The following is a 19,492-nucleotide window of genomic DNA, read 5'->3' as shown; positions in this document are numbered from 1 at the left end:
GAATTTACGGCCATATCAAGTTGAACAAACAAGAAAAACACAACCATGGTTGCTAGCTACTAATTATTATTACAACATTACCATACTACAGTACAGTATATCCAAAATTGGGGCGCTGGCAACGTTCCTTTCAGTCGTAAATAATTCTCTTGGCCAATTTTTTCATTTCCGCGAGTGTTCGTTTAGCGGCTGCCAAACGAACCGGACCAGACGCCGTAATCTAGCAAACGCAGGAGGCCCTGTTGTCTTGATATATCATCATTTTATTCAAACTGTGATATCAATGTACTTTTTAATTATTCTAAAATAAATTTATTTTACCTGGCTATAACATCACTGCCATATACTTACTCAAGAGCCTACATAGGTGGGAATAAAAAAAACCCTAACATATTAAATACATATATTTAGAAAATATTGCAGTTTTTAAGGAAAAATCTTGCAGTGTATTAAAAAAACTCAAAAGTACTAAATCTACTCTGTTAATATGTCAATCATTTAACTGACCTACAATGAAATTGCTGAAGATACAGCACAAATATCTTACAAAATAAAAGAAGTGCTTCAAGTACACAGAAAATATTGCAATTCAGCTATAACTTCTCATTCCGTTAACAATCAAAACACAAAAGTTAAATAAAACTCTTTCCTCTGCACTTAGTTACACATCAGTTGAGCACATGAAACAACTAAACGACATACAATTGTATAAATGTACTATCCAAAAAGGTGCCTATAAGCTATGGACATAGTAAACGAACATTTATAGCATCACTTTATGAAATATTCACTAAGAAAGTACAGTAGCAGCATTTAAGAGCAGTATTTGGTATATTCTTTTCCAAAATTTACTTCTACATAGGCTAATGTAACCTGTGCATCAACTTCCTATCCTTTCATTTGAGAAAAAAAAAATCCACACAGTTCAGTTCCAAGAATAATAGATGCACCACAAAAAAAGATAAAAAATCAGACTATTGAAGAACTTCATGCTGTATTTCATGATATGGTTGTTGATTGCTGAAAGAATCAAATGACATCTTCATAACACTTTTATATCAATACACTATGATAACCGAGCGCAAAATGTTTCAAGGGTTAAAATGCCTATGTTTACTGCAATATCATATGCTTCATCTTCGTAACTTTACATTATGAGACTTGGACTGAAACTATATTATGGATACAGCTATCTTCAGCCAAAATAAAACAATTGCTCTATAACTCAAATAATGTTAACAATCGCAATTACAAAGAATCAAACTCATTCACCCAACTTAGGTATCAAGTCAAATTAATAAAGCAAGGCTTCACCTAAGCAGAGAAATACCAAAAAATCTTTAGGATTTCTAAAACTTGAAAAGCACATGAACTTGAAGATGTCTGAGAGCGTTAATAAAAAAATTATGTAATTAGAACGTAAAATATACAGATCACAATATTGATACACTACAGTACTTAGAAAGCAGTAAAAGGTAATTCTCTTATTATGGTAGAGATTAAACAATGGTATACAATAATTGTCCGTGAGAATCGGTACCCAGAATAGAGATAATTATATGTATAATTAACTTCATTCTTTCAAAAGGTTGAAATTTAGATATAATTAAATACAAAAACCTATATGTAGAGTACATATAAAATAGTACTCCACCACTTCACAAAATATTTCTCTTACAAATGAACAAAGACAAAGCTCCTTGGGTATCATATGCCTGTATTAAGAAATAATGTAGGCAAACAAAGAATATTTCATGAAAATCATATACAGACTTTTCCATTTAAGTTATGCCACATCACGTGCCGTGATGTATTTTCTAAACTTTTAAAGCTGAAATGATGAGACAATAAAATGTTTTTTCAAATCATATCAATGGCCAAAAATAAAAACTTATATGAAACTTCACTGAAATACTTTTGACCTGCCTGCTTTATCTACAGACATGAAAGTTGCCTGTGAAAAATAACAAAGTATGGTACGAGACATAATCTTAAAAGGTTAGCTCCATTTGACAAGGTAGAGAAGGGATTTTGCAATGGGGTCATGGCCTTTAGTATTCATGAAAGATGTTTGCCTTGCTTTTCACACACAAGTCCCCTTTAAAAGACTGGTAAAATAAAGAATGGGGACAAAGAATAAACCCATCAAATACTATTAATGCCTTACTAAACAAGGCCAAAAACCTTGATAGATGTCAAAAGGCCACTGAATATCATGATACTACAAAAGTCAGATGATGGACAGTACAGATGTTATTAAGTTGAGAAAGACCTCCTGTGTTTAAACTTCATAGACCTGAGCTTGTGTATTAACAATCATGAACTAAATTCTATGGTACATATCTTATTACAAAGTGTACAGTACACTGTACTGCATATCAAAGATATAGAGTATGTATAAACAGTACATATATACTAGTTTACTATAAAATGTTCTTTATTATGGTAGGAATAGAACAGACTGTCCACTCCATGAATGGGCTCTTTTTACCTTTACCCCCTTCAACTAACATGCTTTGAAATTCTTTTCTGCTTATGTTTTTGTTTATTTAATCCTTTCTGCATAGACAATTTAGTTGCCAAGCTTGATTACCTTAAACGGAAAATTAAATTAGGACAACTTTCAAGTTACTTATTTGCTGAACAGGGATGAAAACTTGCCTCTCTTGACATCCCCCAGAATTGGGTGTGAAAATTTCCTTACCCTTATAAAATCTACCAAAAGAAAAAAAAATTTCACATTGTGTCCAAAATTGCTTGACATCCAATTTCAAACCTTACCTGACAAAGACAAAGAATGGTTGAGATAATGTTGGTTGCATAAAGGATAAACTAAGAATTTCAATGTAACAAGGTAAAAAATTAGTTTCCACTCGAGAGAAAAAAAAAAAAAAAAAGAGGTTGACCTAATTTCATACCTTTTTCTTTTATTACAGAAGGCAAGTAATAGAAGTAAGGAAATTCTTTGAAAGAAAAAATAATACTTGTTACAATGTAGCTGGATAATAAGAAAATAATTCCAATGATTTACTGTACCATCTTAATGGCCAACAATAAGTACACACTAATGTCCATAATACAGTAATTCAATAATAAAAAAAACAAATTTATTGCTTTACATTAATTAAAGGAAAATGCCTGAATTATGCACAATATGGAAATACATGGGGAATAATCAATTCAAAGTGTTGCTGTCTTTCACTTAAACTCAATTATTGATGGTGAACTGTTTAAGATAATTTTTAATGCCCCCTGAAGGACTTCGAGACTTTTTTCCTTAACAATTACTTGTAGTTGCTTATTAGCATGTCAATAACATTGCCTCTTTCACAATAGCTTGGGAAAAAATGTTTCGTAACTCAGCAGGATCTAAAACTAAAGATAAAGACAAAATTACTATCCTGTCTTCTAAATTATCTCTATACTTTGTGCAAAAACTTTCATTCTATTTCATAAAAAAAAAAAACATACATTTGGAACTACGCAGAGAAGAAGTCCTTGAAAGTATGCAAATAGGGACTACAGCACTACAAAAAGCTCTTTTGATTATAGTTTAGTCTTTATATTTTGAATTAAGAGTCACTTGACTTAAGATCTCTCCGTAACAGATCTACTGTACACTAGTGTACTGTACATTGAAAGATGAAAAAAATCTAATTTAGCAAAATGGCAGAATTTAAGCATCATAATATACAGAACAGCAATAATTGTTGCAATCTGAGATGCAACTAAACCAGATAATAATACCTGTCTTGAGAATACAGTACAGTATTGTATTCTACATTAGAAAACTTTATGACATATGACATAATTTACAATAAAGTAAGTACTGCAGAGGTATGATCATTCAAAAAAATACAAACAAGAAATAAAAGCAGTAAGCCTTGAAAATGATAATCTATGCAGTATCAAATACAATACAGTATTTTACTGTGAAACCTTCAATAAATTCTAATTTTGTTAAGATATCCTAAAAATAAGCACCAAACTTGGATAAGCTTCTATTTACCGGGCAATTTTTTAATAATCATATGCTTCAAGACAAATTTCATATTCTTCCAAGATCTGTATATTCATCCTATAAAAAGTCAACACTCTGATTGCTGCAACTACACAACACTTGTTCGCACGAACTCTCCGTTACTGACAAACTCCGTAAGCCAACTTTAATCTCCGTAATAGAGCACCAAAAATAACCCAACGGCTTGTATTGGGATTTCTGTATTCAAAATCTTATAGGAACAAAGAGAACTTTCCACCAACCAATAATTCCTTTCGTTCTAGATATACTATAACACCTCGATATCAATGTATTATTCCACACAAATACTCTGCACCATATCGTACAATTATTCTTCTGAACCTTAAACTGAATGGTTGCTCATTTGAAAGGTTTCTGTCTTCCTGAATCTTATTCTATATTCTTTAAATTTCCATATGACAGTCACACTGAAGATGCTTTACACAGTTAAATATGATAGTTCAAGGGTAACTTCCTCATTTACAGGTATCAATAATTCTTTGCTACTTCACCAGTTGTCAGTAAAAGATATTCATTCATATGTATTTCAGTTCAAAATTTTACTAAATTCTTACAAATAAAAAAAGAAAAACAAAAGTGCATTTGATAAGTTTCTTATGTTAAACCTTACTGTTGTATTTTCTATCAAATCACATAACATACAGTACTTCATATAAAAGTAACTGCAAATGCCTCCACTCTACTAACAATTAAATCTAATGGCAGTTAATAACTGCACGTTAACATACAGCAATTCAATTATAAACAAATCTTAACAATAACTGTTTCTGTGATTGATAGCTTGGGATAGATGGTAACCAGCACTAGTAAACATTTGCCAGAACTTCATCTCTCTTTGGTAACATTCTAGAAAGAAAATTTCCTTAATCGTCATGCTCAAAACCGTATTTGAAGTTGCTCGGTAACACCATATCCCATATTATATTTCCAACACACGCTTATGTCTTCCACAGGCCTCACCTCGTGGCGACTTAAATATTATACAACATTCTGTGCAAATATAAAATCAGAAGAGAACCTCTTCATTTGTCAGGTTCTTCTGGTCCTGCCTGTGTCATGAGATCAGCTATATTTCTCTCCAAGTCATCGATGCGGGTGCCCATTTCATCTAGTAAGCTTGTGTTAAGGAACATTGATCACAATGGTGGATCTATATAAATTTTGTGAAATAAATAATGTATTAACATAATGTGGGAAATATCATTCATCACCAATTTGACCTACCAGTACTGCAATTGGAAAAGATATAGACATATACAGTAATATAAAGATGACTTATGGAAGGTAATATTGTTTAACTTGGTCAGCAGACAACTGATAGTTAATCAGCCCTAAAGAATATCTATGACAACCTGTTTCAATTTAAATACATTCAATTTGTTTAAGAAAAGTTTTTCCAAATAGAACTTTGGAAAGGATTAGCACTTTACAAATTGCAACTCTATAACCCAATATTTATTAGATATGTAATGGAACTATTTGTTGACTTTCATAGCTGTAAATCATTGGGATTGGGAGTCAGGCTAGACCTAGCCTACAGTCCATTTCTTTTAGCGAGGCAGATTTGCACCGACTCGCAGCGGTACCCTTTTAGCTCGGAAAAGTTTCCTGATCGCTGATTGGTTAGAATTATCTTTTCCAACCAATCACCGATCAGGAAACTTTTCCGAGCTAAAAGGGCACCGCTACGAGTCGGTGCAAATATGTCTCACTAAAAGAAATGGACTATAGGCCAAAATTTAGTAAAGTTTAGTAAAAATACTTTTATTGTATTAGGTCTATGAAAAAACAATATAAATAAAAAAAATTCCCCAAAAACAATCAATTGATCAGCTCAACATTAGCCATGAAACCCAGATCTTGACTTATCATACTGCTGGCATGTTCTTCAAGGCAGAGATGCATAACTGTTGTTACAGCATGCCCCATTGCTACTGAATAACTACAGCACAGTAGTTAACCCCTTGGGTGAATAAGAATTGTTTGGTAATCTCTGTGTTGTTAGGTGTATGAGGACACAGGAGAATGTGAATAGAATATGCCAAACTCTTCGGTGTGTGTAGGCAAAGAAAAATGTCCCGTAACCAAAGAGGGGAATTCAATGTAGTACTGTACTGTCTGGCCAGTCAAAGGATTCAGTAACTCTCTAGCAGTAGTATCTATAGGCTGTTATACAGTTTTGTACCAACAACCAGTGCAGTATTTTCTATAATTGATTCTAAAAAAGTAAAATAATTTGCCTTGAACAAGAAAAAAATATGTACTGGAATAGAGGCACAGCAATGAATACACAGATATACCTAATATGATACTACAATTATTTGCTAATTAAACTGACTTACAGTTCTAGTGCCAATAAAAAGATTACTTTATTTATGCATATACTATAGTCTTTTGAAAGTTCTCATACATACCTATTCTAAAACTTACCTGGTGTATAGTCCTGCATACAAACCAATTTAAGTTAAGAAAGGCTAAGTAATGCACAGGATCACATAGGTGGCTTGTATAAAAGGATATTTCTTGATATTATTTGATCAGACATAGTCTGAAACCTTTCTTGCATCTGTTGCAGCAATAAGGTAACCTGTAAGTAAAGATGATAGAGCATTAGTGAACAGCAAATTTATAAATTTTTAGTATAGCTAGCAAGATATACACTGGAGACTTACAAAATAGTACGGTGGTCAAAGTACAGAGTTTCCCAGATTTTTCAGGATGTGGTTCTAATGAATTGCATACTAGTTTTATCAATCTCATTTTAACCCATCCTAGAGTGAAATGTCCTTCCCTACCCACTCTAGGGCATTTTACCTCATCTTAATACAACTTACCAGAAGACACTACCTTTCCCCTAAAAGTATTTTCATAATAGAGTAATGGAATATTAAAGCTTTTGGCCAGTGGATTCAGTTGTAAAGCTGGTTACATTTAAAAAATGCCACTAAGACTAAAAAAGGAAGATCTATAAGATTGTCATCAGGCCCATACTACTAAATGTGACAGAGATGAGGATGGTGAGAAAGATTGATGGAATATTAACACTGGAAAGGAGGGAGTTATAATATAAGACGACTGTGTGTTATATGTAACATAAAAAAAAAATCTGGCTAGGGAAGCTTGTCTGAGATACTGTGGCCACAATAGGTGAAACCTACTACAGAACTAAGAACATGCCAGTAAAGGGGAGTAGTGTGGGGCACAGAGAATCAGATGGATGGATGAAGTGAGGAAGGATGTGGGTGCAGTGGAACTGGAGGGATAAGATGCAAAGAATAGAAATAGATGGAGAAAGTCGAATGGAGCGGCCGTCCCTGTCATACAGAGGAGCTAATAAGGTCAAAAGAAAATGAAGAAAAGTCAACAACAAAGTGTATAGTCCTGTTATTTTCCATTTATGGAAAAATGTTATTTTCCTTAGTAAAATAAATTTTTTAATATACTTACCCGATGATCATATAGCTGCATCCCTGCTGCCCGACAGAAAAAGTCTACGGGAGGAATACGCCAGCGATCGCTATACAGGTGGGGGTGTATATCAACAGCGCCATCTGTCAAGTAGGTACTCAAGTACTCGATGTCAACACCGAACCAATTTTCTCCTCTGTCCCACTGGTTCTCTATTGGGGAGGAAGGGTGGGTCCTTTAATTTATGATCATCGGGTAAGTATATTCAAAAATTTATTTTACTAAGGAAAATAACATTTTTCAATATCAAACTTACCCGATGATCATATAGCTGATTCACACCCAGGGGGGTGGGTAGAGACCAGCATAACAAGTTGACATTATGAGCTAAGTATTCCGTATTTTATTTTAGCAGTTATTCAAAATAACAAGCATAAAATAAATAAGTACCTGGTAAGAAAGACGACTTGAACAATTACTCTGCCTTTTTAAGTACGTCTTCCTTACTGAGCCTCGCGATCCTCATAGGATGCTGAGCGACTCCTAGGAGCTGAAGTATGAAGGGTTGCAACCCATACTAAAGGTCCTCATCAAAACCTTTAATCTAGGCGCTTCTCAAGAAATGATTTTGACCACCCGCCAAATCAAGTAGGATGCGAAAGGCTTCTTAGCCTTCCGGACAACCCAAAAATATTTCAAGAGAAAGATTAAAAAGGTTCTGGAATTAGGGAATTGTAGTGGTGGAGCCCCCACCACTACTGCACTCGTTGCTACGAATGGTCCCAGAGTGTAGCAGTTCTCGTAAAGAGACTGGACATTCTTAAGATAAAAGACGCGAACACTGATTTGCTTTTCCAATAGGTTGCGTCGAATATATTTTGCAGAGATCTATTTTGTTTAAAGGCCACGGAAGTTGTGACAGCTCTAACTTCGTGTGTCCTTACCTTCAGCCAAGCTTGGTCTTCCTCATTCAGAAGGGAATGAGCTTCTCGTATTAACAGTCTGATAAAAATAGGATAAAGAATTCTCTGACATAGGCAAAGATGAATTCTTAACTGAACACCATAAAGCTTCAGACGGGCCTCGTAAAGGTTTTAAAATAGAACTTAAGAGCTCTTACAGGACATAATACTCTTTTTAGTTCATTTCCAACCATACGATAAGTTTGGAATATCGAACGATATTGGTCAAGGCCGAGAAGGCAGCTCGTGTTTGGCTAGAAAACCAAGATGAAGAACATGTAGCCGTTTCGGATGAGAATCCGATGTTCTTGCTGAAGGCATGAATCTCACTGACTCCTTTAGCTGTGGTTAAGCATATCAGGAAAAGTCTTAAAGGTGAGATCTTTCAGGGAGGCTGATTGAAGTGGTTCGAACCTGTCTAACATAAGGAATCTTAGAACCATGTCTAAATTCCAACCAGGTGTAACCAAACGACGCTCCTTCGTGGTCTCAAAAGACTTAAGGAGGTCCTGTAGATCTTTATTGTTGGAAAGATCTAAGCCTCTGTGACGGAAGACTGATGCCAACATGCTTCTGTAACCCTTGAGTGGGAGCTGAAAGAGATCGCTCTTTCCTCAGATATAAGAGGAAGTCAGCTATTTGAGTTACAGAGGTACTGGTCGAGGATACGGATACTGACTTGCACCAGTTTCGAAAGATTTCCCACTTCGATTGGTAGACTCTAAGGGTGGATGTTCTCCTTGCTCTAGCAATCGCTCTGGTTGCCTCCTTCGAAAAACCTCTAGTTCTCGAGAGTCTTTCGATACTCTGAAGGCAGTGAGACGAAGAGCGTGGAGGCCTTGGAGTACCTTCTTTACGCGTGGCAGACGTAGCAGGTCCACCCTTAGGGGAAGAGTTCTGGGAACGTCTACTAGCCATCCAAGTACCTCGGAAAGTTATTCTCTCGCGGGCCAGAGGGGAGCAATTAGCGTCCACTTGTCCCTTCGTGAGAGGCGAACTTCTGCAGTACCTTGTTGACAATCTAGAACGGAGGGAATGCATATAGATCTAGATGAGACCAATCAAGTAGAAAGGCATCTAAAAGAACTACTGCTGGGTCCGGGATAGGTGAGCAAAGTATTGAGAGCCTCTTGGACATCGAGGTTGCGAAGAGATCTATGGTTGGCTGGCCCCAGGAGACCCAAAGTCTCTTGCATACATCCTAGTGGAGGGTCCAATATGTTGGAGTTATTGTCCCTTCCTACTGAGACCATCTGCTAAGACATTCAAGTTGCCTTGGAAGAAACTTGTTACTAGTGAAAAGTCTAGACCTGTTGAACAGGAGAGGAGGTCACTTGCGAACTCGTACCATGTCAGAGAGTAGGTCCCTCCTTGCTAGGAGATGTACATCAAAGCAGGGAGTTGACCGTGTTCACCTCCACTACTTTGCCTTGAAGGAGAGACCTGAAGCTTTTCCAGGTCAGACGTACTGCCAGAAGCTTCTTGCAGTTGAAATGCATTGTCCTTTGACTCGAGTTCCATAATCCCGAGCATTCCCTACCGCCTAAGGTCGCACCCCAGCCTACGTCCGATGCGTCTGAGAAGAGAACGTGGTTGGGAGTCTGAACAGTCAGGGGAAAACCCTATCAAAGGTTGATAAAGTCCTTTCATCCAGTCAGACCAGACTTATCTTCCGGAAACCGGGATCTAGACCGCTTCTAGCGTCTTGTCCTTTTCCAGTGAAGAGCTAGATGAAACCGAAGAGGACGGAGGTGTAGTCTTCCAAGTGACACCAATTGAACCACGGATGACAGTGTCTTAACCAGACTCATCCACAGCCTGACAGGGCCGCGTTCCTTCTTCAGCATCTTCTGGATGGATAGCAGGGCTGGGGGTTGATCGTCTTGTTCAGCCATGTCCTCATCAGAGGGTTCCTCATCCGAAACTGATGAGGAAACGGCAACGGAGTGGGCAACGTCTGACTCGCTGAATCCGGTCGCACTGGTGGATGCGTGACGGAGCCGGACACTAGATCATGGTACTGCTGCACAGTCTGTGAACTGTCAACCATGGGGAAGCGAGGAAGTACAGCGACAACCCGAAACTGTCTAGACTGTCTGGGTTGTGCAGACAACCCCTATCGGATTGCTGAGGTTGCCGCACTGCGTCACAACAAGTCACTTCTGCTGGTTGTTGAACGTCTTCCTAGTGACACACTGAACGTCCACAACCAACTCCGAGAGTCGCTTAACGTTAACGTGCGACTGGCAACCCACACTGGGTCGCACCGGAGGAGGAATCATCTCAACTGGCGGACGTGAGTAGGAAAACTCAGCGTCAACAGGGCGTACAACCAACCGGTAGGAAGGTTGTTGGCAAGAAGGTTCTTCTCCGTAAAAAATCCTCTATCAAGGACTAAGCTTGGACTGCATGTCTTGCAACAAAGCCCAAGGTCTAAGGGAGCAGGTGTGGCAACAGACGGGGGTAGCGACTGAAGCGGAACCATTTACCCTCCCTGAAAGCATGTTATGCTTTAATTAAAGTCCATAGGAGGCTAAGCAGCTTAAGGCTCCTCTCCAAATGACAGAGTCCTCAAGGGAATATCAGAAGGAGGGAGAACAGCACTTTCTCATCTACAGGAACCATGTCCGAGAAAAGCTAGGTTATCTCAGTGAGGGTTTCACTGGTGCATAAGCAGCAGACCAGAAGGCAACGTTATGAAACTGCTTGACAGTCTGTGAACTGTCAAAAACTGAACTGTCAACCACAACAGGAGCGTGAGGAACCAAAGTTGTGTGGGGAAGCCTCAACTCCTGACTGACTAGTTTGCTGCGGGCGAGTGGCGGTAACCACTGTGTGTTGCGGAGGCTGACACACCGTGTCAAAACACGGCAGCTTGTGGTAGCTCACGCACGGCAACGGAGTGCTCCGTGTGTCTGTGGGAGTCATCATACGTCTGGCAGGGTTGACTGTGCATGGGTGGAGGAGCTCTCACAACAAGAGTGTGGGAGCAGGCAGCCATGCCAGGCGCACAACCGTGGTAGGCTGTAGGCCCACGGGTGCATCGTCAACCTTCTCCGCAGCAGAGTTGCCAAATTAGCGATTTTGTGCTAATTCATTGCCTTTTTACAGTGTTCTATTTTAGCTACTTTCTTTAAAGAAATTCCATATGACTTTAGCTACTTTCTAGCTACTTTTGCAAGCCTATCTAGCGACATTTGAAAATTTGAGTTGGCAACCCTGCTCCGCAGTCGGAGTGTGGGAGCTGGCAACAACAAAAGCGGAGTGCTGGTGCGTGGGAGGGACTGCCGTGGGTTGCGGATCATGCCGCATTGCGGCAAAACACGGCAGCTTGACAGCACCTTCCCACTGCTGATGCGGTAGCTCACGCATGTCAACGGAGGGTGCAGCATGAACATGCGTCTGGCAGGGTCGACTGCGCATCGGTGGTGGAGCTCTCACAGGTGGAGTGTGGGAGCAGGCAGCCGCAGTCTCTGCTGAGCGCACAACCGTGGAAGGTTGTAGGTAAACAGGTGCAGTGTCAACTTTCTCAGCACGATACTCCTGCATGAAGGAAGCAAGCTGAGACTGCATATCTGCAGCATAGACCACTAGGGTCTATAAAAGACGGCAACAAACGGAGCTACTGTCCGTTGTGACTGAGGGTCTAAAACAGCTGGTGCGGCAACAGACGGAGTTACTGCCTGTTGCGGAACCACCTTGCCTCTCTCGGAAGGTGTGCAGTCGTCGGATGACTGCAGCGAGTCCGAACTGACCCAGTGGCTACACCTAGGCCGTTGGACTTGCGCGGAAGGGACCGACTTGCATCTAAAACGCAGCAAGATTGGTCCATGGTTTCTGCGAGAAACCTCTTCCGCAGACGAGGAATAAATGGGCTCTCTCGTCTTTGTGTGGGTGGGGTGATCACGTCGGCAACGTGTGTAGATACACCCGAAACCACGGAGGGAAACGTCTGTTCGTCGATCAAGGCCTGTGGAACCTATAAGTCCTTCGACATTACTTCTCCCCTGGGCTTGGGAGCTTGTAAGAGGTATCGGACTAGGTGAACAACTGGCACGAACAGACGAACCCTCGAACGCAACACTGTAACACTTTGCGCATATCACTTTATCACTTTTGATTTTCTGTTTGCACTTATTTCACTGAAATCGAAACTTTAACTGAATTCCACCTGAAACACGCAATCCTATCCTTCATTAAAAGGCAGTAATTGCGAAAACAGTTTACAATGCAACAGAAAAACATAATTAAAGATAAAGAATTCAGTGGCTGGAAAAGAGACTAAACACTAGATCAAATAACTACGTTTACAATCTCTCACCGCATAAAGCCTAGGAACAAGAATAAAACTCTAGAAACGTTTTACCTTCTTCCCCTACAGCGAGAAGGGAGAAGAGTAAAAAACGAGAACAACGTTACCCGCTTGAACGAAACGTTTATTCTCCTCTCTCCCCCTCCGTCTCTATCCTTCTCTCTCTTCTCTCCTGACTTAGAACCAAAGAGAAGAGCCCAATTATATATCGTTAAAACATATTATTTGCTAAAGGAAAAAACTGAAAGGTTTCCCAAATAAAAAGTTCCTTTATTTAGAATTTAAACCATTTAGGCTAAGAAAGAATGAACGAAACGCTAGAATCGGTTTACTCTTACTGCAACGTGAAACCGTGAAATACTCTCTCTCTATCGTAACGATAGAGCGCATGTTGAACGTTCTGAACGTCAACAACTGCAGAGACAAAACTAAACGTTAGTACATCTTTGAAAACAGTACGAGACTATCAAAGAAATTCTTTCAACAACATAAAATTAAAAAGGGGTATAAATTCTTAAAAGGTAAATACGATATGACGGGCTCCAAGTTAATTAACTTCGGTTCCAAGTAAGGACCGCCTACTATTAGGAAAGGTCGCATATAAACAAACATAAAAAGTTTATAATAAATGGAAAGTTAATCGAAGAGGCCTTAAAGGCGGAGAGATATAAAATAAATAGATCTATAACTTGTTAAGCAAAATTACCAAAAACCTAAACACACTTCCGTCTAAGGGAAGGGTCGGCCATTTAAAAGTGAAAGAGAGTCCATACTATCTTCGAGTCCATACTCTCTTCGTCACCAAAATTAAATCTATCCTAAACGAGCTCAAGTTTTGAAATGAAGATAAAACCCCTGCATAGCGAAAGCTCAAAACTGGAATAGTGTACTTCACCAAAACGTTGTGAAAACAAAACCAGTTAGGGACGGCGTATTCAGTAGGTCTTGCCTGTGGCACGACAGAGGGAAAATTGGTTCGTTGTTGACATCGAGTACTTGAGTACCTACTTGACAGATGGCGCTGTTGATATACACCCCCACCTGTATAGCGATCGCTGGCGTATTCCTCCCGTAGACTTTTTCTGTCGGGCAGCAGGGATGCAGCTATATGATCATCGGGTAAGTTTGATATTGAAAAATGAGAAGTTATTTATAATGGACATTTTTAATACTTAATGTTGGAAGAATGTATAAGTTCCCAAGAATGTTTGTTCTTTCACACATCTATCAATCCCTCCCTGTGATGCTGCCAAATTTTCTAAGGAAAGAATGCATGTTTTCCACACATTAAACTTTCCACTATCTTATATGTGAAGAAATATCTAGGTTAAACTTCTAAACCTTTCGTGATAATGTGAATATTCTTGGATGTTTTCAAAGTTTCCCTAGTTTTTTCAACTGATATTTCCACCATGACTTTGTTGGGTTAGTTTAGAAACTTCAAGTTGTTCAGTTATATTGGCCTAAACAGCCAAATCTGCCTAAAGTTCTATACTTATAGACCTTCAGTCAAAAGAATATGCCCAAGGCTGAACGGTAGCCTTTGACAGCAGCGACTGAGAGGCGCTTCTCCCGAGGAAAGAAGACTAATAAAAACACAATTTATGCTATAGAGCTGCAACAACCAAAGTATCCCTTCTACGACACAAATTGCAGATGGGACACAAATACAAGGCCACCACCTAACCTGGATACCGTATTCTTACCAACAAGAGAGTGAGCCTATGCCCTCACTGCAACCATCTCTTAGAATACAGTAAGTCGAAACCTTGTGCTTACTAACTAGCTTCACTCCTAGCACGATAACACTAAATTACAATATTTCATAATTCGTTTTGTTAAAGTTTTTATAGGGAATATTTATCTTAATGTTGTTACTATATTTAAAATAATTTTTTTTTATTCCCTCTCCTCACTGGGCTATTTTCCCTGTTGGAGATTCTGGGCTTATAGTATCCTGCTTTTCCAACTACAGTTGTAGCTTAGCATTTAATAATAATAATAATAATAATAAAACCCCTAATAATGTACTAAACTAAATTATAATAAATCACATACGCTTACGCCCAACAAGTTTTAAAGTATTATTGACGAATACAAAAAAGGGGATTTGCATAAACACGGCAAAATACAATAAAGCAGGAGATAACAATTTGGAAAATATAAATGGTTCATGCATATAAAAAAGGAAAATGGAAAAATCTACGTTTAAAAAAAAAATTCAAATCTTAGCCTGAAGTGGCAAAACCACCCAAACTCCAACCATAGACTTGGTGTAATATTGGGTCCAAAAAAACTCTTTAACCATCAAATATCTTAAGCAAGTCCATTAACTTACGTATTGCGTCAGCTCCTGAACATTTTTAGGATCTGGTGTGGCTAAAGTAACGGCCATTTCAGCGCCATCATCGCGGAGATCACCTCTTGTATCTGCCATTGTTGTTATTTGTTGTCTGCAGCTGATACTATGATGACGTCATGCTGGATTATCGTATATGAACCTTAAAATTGTCGTTTTTCAACCAAAATTATCTTACACACTTTCAAAATAATTATCAAGGAGTTACATGATTGACTTATTTCATATCTTTTTTTAGTATAACTGTTTAACTGAACACACACACACACATATGTATATACCTAAGGTATGTATCGTACATCGTACTGGACGTCAAATAGTCGTACATGTACGATAATTATCGTACACATGGCACCCCTGCGTCATGGCGAGCTTGTCTATATTAGATTCTTCTTCCAAACAATCACAAACCACTTGCATAGTTGTTTATTTGTTATCTTATCTTGATTTCCTGGAAGAATGGAATAAAAGTAGTTTGATAATTTTATTGTTGATTTATGTATGGTACGGGTAAAATACTACACCATATTCTAGAAGTTTTATTCCAGCTGTGAAATGTGGAATGATCTTCCTAATCGGGCAGTTGAATCAGTAGAACTTCAAAAGTTCAAAGTTGGAACAAATGTTTTTATGTTGAACAGGCTCATATAAGACTTTTTATAGTTTATATATGACATATCTGTTTTGACGTTGCTACTGTTTTAGAACGATTTATTGTTAATTTGTTCTCATTATTCATTTATTTCATTATTTCCTTTCCTCACTGGGCTATTTTTCTCTATTGGAACCCTTGGGCTTATAGCATCTTGCTTTTCTAACTAGGGTTGTAGCTTGGCTAGTAATAATAATAATAATAATAATAATAATAATAATAATAATAATAATAATAATAATAATAAGCTTAGAAGCTTTGCAACTATCTATAGGGCGATAGGAACCAGGTTGTTATATTCTTTGGGAGGATTTAGGACAGTACTGTGTGCACGGACTCTTTTTTCCAATTTCATTGCTTCCTTCAAATTTCATATCGGTTTGCTATACACATTTTTTTATTCTTAAACTATGTATGAAAATGGCGATTTCAGATTTGCGTCTAAACTTGAGGACAATTTATACATACGCATTATTATTATCATTATTATTATTATTATTACTAGCTAAGCTACAACCCTAGTTGGAAAAGCAGGATGCTATACTCAAGGGCTCCAAAATGGAAAATAGCCCGGTGAGGAAAGGAAATGAGGAAATTAAGAGAACAATGGTTTAAGTTTGGTGTTGAAATAAATAAATAAATAGATAGATATATATATATATATATATATATATATATATATATATATATATATATATATATATATATATATGCACACACACACACACACACATATATATATATATATATATATATATATATATATATATATATATATATAAAATGACATAGAAAAATTAAAGAGTACTGGAGTACTGATACGCCTACGTTTTGGGACTTCCATGTGCTATGTCGTCCTAACAGTCGAAGTAATAACAACATGGAAATTATTACTTCCGCCAAAGAAGGTGGAAGGAGGTTATGTTTTACCCCCTGTGTGTGTGTTTGTTTGTGAACAGCTTTCTGGCCACAATTTCAAACGTCAAGTAATGAAACTTGCAGGGATTAACTGTTATGTAAAAAGCTGGAAACTAATAAATTTTTAAAGGTCAAGGTCAAATGGTCAACGTCATGGTCAAACAAAACGTCCAATTCACGTAATCAGTCATAAGTTTGGACACCATTGTCCCAGAGACTTCAAATTTGGTTAATTTTTGAGTGTATAAAAAATCCGCGACAATTAATACACGTTAAGGTCAAAGATCAAGGTCAAGGTCGAGCAAGAGGTCGAAAAATAAGTTACCGTGATGGAGGTCTGTGCTCTACTGAGTGTCCCTCTAATTTTTATTTTTATTAATTACTAAGCTACAACTCTGTGGTGGATAACGGGGGAGGGTGGGCTGTGGCACCCTAGCTGTACCAGCTGAACTCGGTTGAGTCCCTTGTCAGGCTGGGAGGAACGTAGAGGAGAGGTTCCCCCCCCCCTTTTTTTTTGTTTCTTTGTTTGATGTCGGCTAACCCGCAAAACTGGGGGAAGTGTACAACTCATAACTATATATATTTTTTTAATGAGGCGCATTTGCACCGACTCGCAGAGGTGCCCTTCTAGTTCGGAAAAATATCCTGCTACCCGATTGGTTAGAATTATCTTGTCCAACCAATCAGCGATCAGGAAACTTTTCCGAACTAAAAGGGCGCCCGTGCGAGTCAGTGAAAATTTGCCTCACTAAAAAGAATTGACTATAGTTGGAAAAGCAAGATACTAAAAGCCCAAAGGCACCAACCGAGAAAAATAGCTCAGTGCGGAAAGGAAACCAGGAAATAAATAAACTACAAGCGAAGTGATGAACAATTAAAATAAAACATTTTAAGAACAGTAACAACATTAAAATATATCTTTAATGTTGTAAATTTTTTGCAAACAAAAAGTTTGAGTAATTATTTAAGAAAATCAAGGATTCAATTACCATAATAGCAATTAATTCGTCTAGAGAGACAATTTCTGAAATTTGCACCGATCAAAAGTTGAAAATATGAATATCCATTAAAGTAACGACAGAAGGGAAACTCGCTATACTACTACTACTACTACTACTACTACTACTACTACTACTACTACTACTACTACTATTATTATTATTATTATTATTATTATTATTATTATTATTAATATTATTAAATAATATTATAATTATTAAATAACAATATTCTTATTATTATTATTATTATTATTATTATTATTATTATTATTATTATTATTACTAGCCAAGCTATAACCCTAGTTGTAAAAGAAAGATTCTATAATCCCAGAGGCTCTAACAGGGAAAAATAGCCCAGTGAGGAAGGAAACAAGGAAATAAATAAACGATATAAGAAGTAATGAAAAATCACATTAAAATATATGGTATAACTACACTTATATAAAACAGTGAAATAACAAATGATTAAGTTGTAAATATCTTCATCGATATTTACCTACTAGGAGCTTTACTGCCTCGCTCCGTTCGAAGATGCAATTTTGCGTTCGAAGTGTACCGGAAGTTGCTATGCAACACGCAGGTCAAATGTCAGTGACATTAAAGTGTCATTGACACTGAAGCGTGTGAATCAGTATTTCTCAGATTATATTTTTTTTTCTCTGGAGAAATACGACACTTTAAGGTAAAGAAGAATGTTTATTAATAGGTTAAGAACATAACTTGAAAAGTATAGTATGAAATAAAGTAGGCATGATTTATGAAAATAGTGAGAAATATAGTTGTAGTAGATTGAAACTTTAATGTGGCAGATCAAATATTAGATGTCAGTTTTTGGTATATTTATACCCCACCTCCCTTCTCTACAGACTCGACCTTCTCTCTTGTATTATTATTATTATTATTATTATTATTATTATTATTATTATTATTATTAGTAGTAGTAGTAGTAGTGGTAGTAGTAGTAGTAGTAGTAGTAGTAGTAGTAGTAGTAGTAGTAGTAGTAGTATTACAAGCTAAGCTGCAACCCTAGTAGGGAAAGCTGAATGCTATAAGCCCAAGGGCTCCAACGGGGAAAAATAGCCCAGTGCGGAAATGAAATAAGGAAATAAACAAACTACAAGAGAAGCAATGAACAATCAAAATAAAATATACTAAGAACAATAATAACATTAAATTAGATCTTTCATACATTAACTATAAAAAATTAAAAATAAAAATAAAACAAGAGGAAGGAGAAACAAGATAGAATAGTGTGCCCGAGTGTACCCTCATGCAAGAGAAGTCTAACCCAAGACAGTGGAAGACCATGGTACAGAGGCTATGGCACTAGCCAAGACTAAGAGATCAATGGTTTGATTTTGGAGTGTCCTTCTCCTACGGGTGGCCAAAACGAAATGATTGAACAAGCATGCGTTCAACAATGATATTGATGAAAAGCTAACATGGTGAGAGACGAATTAACGATTTCAACAAATGGGGAATAGTTCATCAACTGTACCGGTAGAACCTCAGAAGTTCAAACTTGCAGCAAATGTTTTTATGTTGAACAGGCTGACATAAGTCTTTTTATAGTTTATATATGAAATATCTGTTTTGATGTTGTTACTGTTTTTAAAATATTGTATTTTAATTGTTCATTAATTCTTATATCGTTTATTTATTTCCTTATATCCATTCCTCATTGGGCTATTTTTACCTGTTGGAGCCCTTGGGCTTATAGAAACTTGCTTTTCCAACTAGGGTTGAAGCCTAGCTAGTAATAATAATAATAATAATAATAATAATAATAATAATAATAATAATAATGATAATGATAATGTGATCAGCCATATAATTAC

General features: G+C 37.2%; 1 protein-coding gene across 3 annotated transcripts; it reads right to left on the bottom strand.

Moving 5' to 3' along the window:
- Nucleotides 1–388: 388 nt before the first annotated feature.
- On the bottom strand, nucleotides 389–15,199 carry LOC137641695 (heat shock factor-binding protein 1-like). 3 transcript variants are annotated; one of them, XM_068374500.1, is made up of 4 exons: nucleotides 15,063–15,199; nucleotides 6,563–6,629; nucleotides 5,061–5,153; nucleotides 389–3,375 (listed from the first exon to the last, which is right to left on the bottom strand). In XM_068374500.1, exons 1-3 carry the CDS (start codon nucleotides 15,159–15,161, stop codon nucleotides 5,065–5,067), a joined length of 255 nt encoding a protein of 84 aa, XP_068230601.1. In that variant the 5' UTR covers nucleotides 15,162–15,199; the 3' UTR covers nucleotides 389–3,375; nucleotides 5,061–5,064. The 3 variants fall into 3 exon arrangements, with proteins under 3 accessions (XP_068230601.1, XP_068230602.1, XP_068230603.1); XM_068374501.1 differs by having other exon boundaries at nucleotides 389–2,781; XM_068374502.1 differs by having other exon boundaries at nucleotides 389–1,020.
- Between the last annotated feature and the right edge of the window lie 4,293 nt (nucleotides 15,200–19,492).

The sequence above is a fragment of the Palaemon carinicauda genome, chromosome 5, assembly GCF_036898095.1.
Source record: "Palaemon carinicauda isolate YSFRI2023 chromosome 5, ASM3689809v2, whole genome shotgun sequence".
Classification (NCBI taxonomy): Eukaryota; Metazoa; Arthropoda; class Malacostraca; order Decapoda; family Palaemonidae; genus Palaemon; species Palaemon carinicauda.
This window is presented reverse-complemented; position numbering and strand designations above follow the sequence as displayed.